General features: G+C 41.9%; 1 protein-coding gene across 1 annotated transcript; it reads right to left on the bottom strand.

The window, feature by feature from the left end:
- Positions 1–458: 458 nt before the first annotated feature.
- Positions 459–5,975, bottom strand: LOC127838258 (uncharacterized). The gene is made up of 2 exons (XM_052365885.1): positions 5,966–5,975; positions 459–3,754 (listed from the first exon to the last, which is right to left on the bottom strand). Exons 1-2 carry the CDS (start codon positions 5,973–5,975, stop codon positions 459–461), a joined length of 3,306 nt encoding a protein of 1,101 aa, XP_052221845.1.
- Between the last annotated feature and the right edge of the window lie 478 nt (positions 5,976–6,453).

Genomic DNA, 6,453 nt, shown 5'->3' with positions numbered 1-6,453 from the left:
ATCATAGCGTTTGTAATCAGCTGTTTGCGGAAAAGACGTGTATTAAACCCACCTAGTTGCAATAATCCAACTCCCAGCTATTGACCCTCTGAGCTGTACGTATGTACTCATAAAAGCTCAGAGCATTTAAAAAGAACTATAAACCCACCAAAACAGAATGGACTCATCCGCGTCAGTTTTAATAATATTCAATATAAAATAATAACATCCATATCCACAGAACACCGTAAAGCATATTTTGAGATATTTCGAGAGTATGTCAGAATGTATTTCCAAAGCTGAATGCACCCATCACTGTTTTACTTCATGATTGCTCAGTTCGATGTGTAGAATACAGATACTACTGCACAAACCACTGACTCATCAGCTGGGAACTGCCTATCATCAAGTGTTTCTATCCTTTAATCCCAGGACACTCTCCGGGCAGTGGATCCGTAGTGTTGGCCAAACACTACGGGTCAGTGGTTTAGCGTCCAGCTCTTCTCCTCTCGCATCATCCACAGCCAGTTGGATGCTTTTTCTGCAGCTTGTCCAAGTCTGCCTACAGCCCTCTTCCTGTCACCTCCCTTGATCCCAATGTTGCTGAGCATTCTCCATACTGATTGGGCTGGAAATCCTCTGCACCCTATTTCAACGGGGAACAGCCAGGCACTCCAACCACGACTTTTACACTGTTCTTGTAGCTCAGTGTACTTTCCCATTTTCCGCTCGTAGGCCTCATCACACCTAGTCTCCCAGGGTACAGTGAGTTCTATCATCACCAGTTTCTTATCCTTGGGAGACCATATAACTATGTCTGGTCTCTGTGTGGTATGGACTATGTCTGGGAATACCAGCTGTTTTCCTAGGTCGACCTTCATCTCCCAACGCTCTGATTCATCAAGGATAGATGTTGCTGCGGTTCTTGCCTTCTTGGCAGTTTGTCCTTCCTTGACGAATTTGATTGTTGGTACTGCCTTCTTGTTGGTAGGTCTTGTCTTCCTTCTCTCCCGCTCTAGTATGTCTGCTAGCTCCTTGAGGACTGTGTCGTGCCTCCATCTGTAGCGGCCTTGTGTTAGCGCTGTCTGGCAAGATGAGAGGGTGTGCTGCATGGTTCCTGGTTTGTCGCACAGGTGACACTTTGGGTCTTCCACTAACCCCCATCTGTGTAGATTGACTGGAGATGGCAGCAGATCATATACGGATCTCAGTAGGAATTTGAGTCGTAGTGGTTCGTAGTGCCAAATGTCTACCCATGTCAGGTGTCTTTCTGTGGTCTGCCATTGTGTCCATGCGCACTGCCCTCCCATCCCGACTGCTCTGGCGCGCCTGTCTTCCTCTTCTGAAAGCCTGATCTCATACTGGACCATTTGGCTTCTTTCTTTCTTACCGGCAGTGCTCCAGCGTTGTGGTTTTGAACTGCCCAGGCCTTGTCTTCCTATAGCTGTGGTGCCTACGATGTCTTTGTGTCGTAGCCTGCTTTCTGCCTGGGCGACTGCCTGGCTTGCTGACCACTTTCGCCCTGTGCGTGTCTCGATGCCTGCCTTCCATATCATGTCATCTGATGACTCTTTGAGGGTTACCACCAGTCTTCCTTTGGCAACCTTGAACTCTTCAACTAGTGAGGTCATTGGGAGTTGAAGTTGGTTGGTTCTGCCATACAGTCCAATGCTGGTGAAACTAGGAGGGACACCAAGCCATCTCCGGAGATGCCGGTTGATCACTCTCTCGAATCCTTCTACAGTGGTTGTAGCTATCTCGTACAGCATAAGGGGCCACATAAGCCTAGGTAGTAACCCATGTTGGTAGAGCCATGCTTTAAACTTGCCCGGTAGTCCTGTCTGGTCTATAAGCTTCAGGCCATCTTGGAGCTGGTTTTTGACTCTAGTGATGTTATTAGTGTCCTTCAGGCTGGCGTCGTACCACTTGCCGAGGCACTTGACTGGACTGTCAATAATGGATGGAATGTCTTCCCCTTGCACCTGTAGAGTGAATCTTTTGGTGACCTTTCCCTTCTTGATGATCAGGCTCCTTGACTTCTTGGGTTTGAACTTCATTCGTGCCCATGTGACCGTGTCCTGTAGGGCTGTTAGTACCCAGCGGGCCTGTACATGTGTGGTGGTAGTGATGGTCAGGTCATCCATGAACCCCCTGCTGGATGGGAGGTGTATACCTGACGCTGTTTTTGGTCCTCTGGTTTCCCTCTTCGCGGCATTGATGATCAAGTTCATGCCCATCACGAATAGTACCACTGAGATGGTGCAGCAAGTTACTATCCCCTTCTCTAACCTCTGCCATGGCGTTGTCTGGTCACCGATTGAGAATCGAAGCTGTATGCCATCAAAGTAGCCATTTATGATACCCTGTATATGCTCTGGGATATGATAGTGCTTCATTGCTTCTTCAATAAGCTTGTGTGGTATGGAGCCATAGGCGTTGGCGAGGTCTAACCAGACGACTGTGAGGTCATTGGCGTTCACCTTTGCTTCACGGATGATCTGACTGATGGCACTGGAATGTTCAATGCAGCCAGAGAAGCCTGGAACCCCCCCTTTCTGTACTGATGAGACAATGTACTGATTGGTTGTCAGGAACGTGGTCATTCGTCTTGCCAGGACAGCGAAGAATATTTTCCCCTCCACATTCAACAGTGAAATGGTTCGGAATTCGGTCACATGTTTGGAGCCCTTTTCCTTTGGAGTAAATATTCCCTCTGCCTGTTGCCAACAATCTGGGACTTTTCCTTTCCTCCATATCACCTTAAGTAGGGCCCATAGTCTTCGTAGTAGCATCGGGCACATCTTGTATACTTTATAGGGTATACCGTTTGGTCCTGGTGCTGAGCCGCTTCTTGCTTTCTTCACTACATCAGATACTTCCTTCATTGTGGGTTCTTTTATGTTTAGTGGAATTGTGGGTTCTGGGACTGGTTCAATTCTTGGACAGCTTCCTAATGGATTATCTCTTGCTGGATCGGAGTGTGTGTCCTTTAGATGCTGTTGTATCTCTTCCATACTGCTTTCAAGCTTCCCAGATTTTTCTTTGTCTAGGAGTCCTTTGGAAAACTTGTATGGATTGGCTATGAACTCAGCTCGCCTCTTGGCTCGCTTCTTCCGCTTGTCTCGGAGTTGTTCTGCCTTACGAAGATCGGTCAGTTTCTGTCTGAGTTCATCTCTAAGCTGCTGAAGTCCGGGTCTTTCCTCTATATTTGCTTTTTGGTAGGATTTCCTCAGTGACTTCAGCTCTTTCCTAATCTCTGTGATCTGTCGTTGTCTTCTATTTGGCTGTGCAGGGGTTCTGGTGGGTTTCCGTTTCACCTCACCAAATCGTTCTTTGCCGATAGAGTGGACAAGGTTGGTCAGAGACTTCAGTTTCTTCTCTACTGGCCCTTGGAGTGTTGTTTCCAGGATGGTGTTGAGGTCTTCATCAAACTGTTTCCACAGGTTCCTGTCACTTGTCTTGGGCCATGTAATTCTAACCTTCTGAGCTGTGGCATTAGTATTGGAAGCTGTATTTCGGGTGTTGTGCTGTGTGTCTGTGTTTGGCCTCAGGTCTTCTGGAGTACCTAAAAGCTCTAGAAGAGGGTCATCTTCTTCGAAGATGTCGCTGACTTGCGAGACAATATCAGGATCTGCTGAATTGGTGCGTGGCTTCTCAGCTGCGTATAGGTCCCCAGTACTGTGGGTTGTGTCCTGACTAGGATCCTCCAACGTCTCACCAGATGTAAAATCTGAGCGTTGCCGCTGCCTTGCCGTGCTCCCGCATGCCGTTCTCCCTCGATGAATACGCAAGCCTCTAAGGTTCTTGCACACCTTTCCTCATCTACACTTCACCTCTGCCTTGTTCCGGTCAATGTCGATTGGACTAGCCGTGTCGTTGTCGTTGAATCCGTCTGATCGAGTCTCTCATCCTCCCCCCCCCCCTCTCGGGAGACTCTTGGGGTATTCTTCTGTATCGGAGTCTGTAGCTTCAAAGAAGCGCGAAAGTTATGCTGGCATATGTACTGTCTATAACGTCATATTACACGCTTTGCATCAAAGTTGTTAAAAATAAATATAGAACCGTTATTACTGACCTTGTGGCAAAGTGACAATTTTTGCATGAGCTAATTGATTACAAAATACATGTAGGCGTAATAATTGACCGTCTGAGAAGGCATAGAAAACGGCGTGTTTGTTGCACGTCTTCAGTGAAGATCGCACAGGAAATAATTAAAGGGCGTCGGAATTTTTGATGGGATTAAATACGGAGGCACTTTTATCGGCGAGAAGAAATAATTTCCTTTTATAGTTTACCGATTTATATAGGCTATTGTGTTTAGGTACCACCCGTATGTTGTTTTTTTTGTGATAGCCAGCGGAAATGTTTTTTTTTCACATTTTGTATTTCATTCTTAATTTTATAGCCACGCGAAACGGTCAAACAAAGTTATTGGATAAAGTGTAATTGTGCAAAGTGTAATTGTGCTTGTGCATTCGGAAAATGTCGCAGAGAAACCTTTTCGAATTCGGAATCGGTAGTAAGGTCCCGCAGTGAGTGACTTTCCATCCCAGAATGTGCTGCGCAGGTTTCAGGTCATGTGCAAGAGAAGAAAGTGATAGTTTGCTGGTTTTATGCTAGTTGTGTGTGTGTGTAGTCATAGTGTTGTTTTAATACATTTTCTTTACTAGGGCACCCAAATGAGATCACTCTTTAAATGCATGAATGATTTATTTATTTGCTCAATGATTGTTGGTTTGTAGAACATATGATATATTGTTTTGCTGTATACATGAAGTAAATGTTGTATGAGAATACATATTTTGTATGTAAACTTTCAGATGTTGTGTAGGACATATGACATATTGCTCTCTGAGATGTTGTGTAAGACATGATATGACATATTACTCTTTGAGATGTTGTTTAGAACATATGACATATTACTCTGCTGTATACATGAAGTTAATGTTGTATTAGAATACATGTTTTGTATTTATTACTTATTGAAATATTGTGTTTAAATGCATAGTGTTGTAGTGACAGTAAAATGTAAGAAATAAATGTTAACATACATGTATCTTTTAATTTGTTGCTTTTTATATATTATATCTCAGTAATTTGCTTAAATTGCAAAAAATCATTGACTCTCCTGCGTTATTATTAGGACTCTTAGAAGTTTGATTTTGACTCTTGAAAATATGGTCCCAAGATTCCTTGACTCTTGAGATTTGAGGTCTTAGGAAAGCCTGTCAGACAATGAGATGACATTGTGACATTTTGAGGTTAACAAAGGAACAGTGTGGAATTGGAAATAATTGTGTGACAATTGTGTTTTAATAACAAGTGGCGGACCGACTGCTGTTTCGGGTATTTGTGAGTACCTATTGTTTGATATTGAGCATAATTGGTACATTAAACACATTTTATTGATTATTTTATGAATTTTATCCGTTTGTCAAATCTGTAATCACTGCACAAGTAAGTTAATTATCCTTTCTGGGTGTGGTTAATTTATTAACATTCCATATTATTTAATAATCCCATTGCACTAACAATTGGTGTAAGCTCTAAAAAAAAACAACATATGAAGCTGTCTTGAACCATTTTTCAGAACCAAAACATCAAATTCCAGAATTGGGGCATGTGCACTAGTGTTCATTATACATGATTGTTTACATATTTGATAAGTGATTATAAGTTGAGAAAAAGTAAATATTTCATTGCAAATATTTGAAGCTGGCATTGTCCAGTATGTTTGCAAAACTCTAGTTAAATTTTCATAGATTTTTTTAAAGTTATTAATTTTTTTAAGTAGAACTATTTTTAGTCTGGTGTAGCGATTTTTTTTGGGATTCCCCCTGACAGGCCTATTTTTGCATATTAATTAGCCCGCCAAGTTTCTAGCGATTTCATTGGTTGACTGACTGAAGAGACTGTGACTTTTTGGGAATTACCGGTCTATAAATAACTTGTCTTAAACTGGTTCCGGTTTAAATAGGAAAAGTACATTCGTGCATCGAATTGAGAAGTGGTTATAAACAAACATTGTTTTAAGGTATTTATGGGTTAATAATTTATAAATAATAAGTATAATAACATTCAATAATAGTTTAACTTCACACTGCCTGGCGTTAAAGAACATTCGTCATTAGGTAGGTAATTAAATTGCAGACGACATATGTGATCAACTTTGCTGAAATTTACAGGTCAGTATTGTGTTGTGTTAAGACTGATAACTGATAAAACTGTTTTGTTTTTGTGTAAAGGTTGTTGCTTGGTACATTGACAGTGAATGTGTATTTAGTATAGAGTTGCCATAGTTATATTAGATTAGTAGAGGCTTTGGTTTCTTGAATGATAATTATTAATTGAACTATTTTAAATTGAATTGAAAACTTCTTACAACTTTACTGACACTAGTTTCTGTTTATAGATAACAATTTATTGAATTTAGGGACTGCAGTTGATACTTGTTTACGTTTTGAATAATAGTTT

The sequence above is a fragment of the Dreissena polymorpha genome, chromosome 7 (assembly GCF_020536995.1).
Source record: "Dreissena polymorpha isolate Duluth1 chromosome 7, UMN_Dpol_1.0, whole genome shotgun sequence".
Lineage (NCBI taxonomy): Eukaryota > Metazoa > Mollusca > Bivalvia > Myida > Dreissenidae > Dreissena > Dreissena polymorpha.
This window is presented reverse-complemented; position numbering and strand designations above follow the sequence as displayed.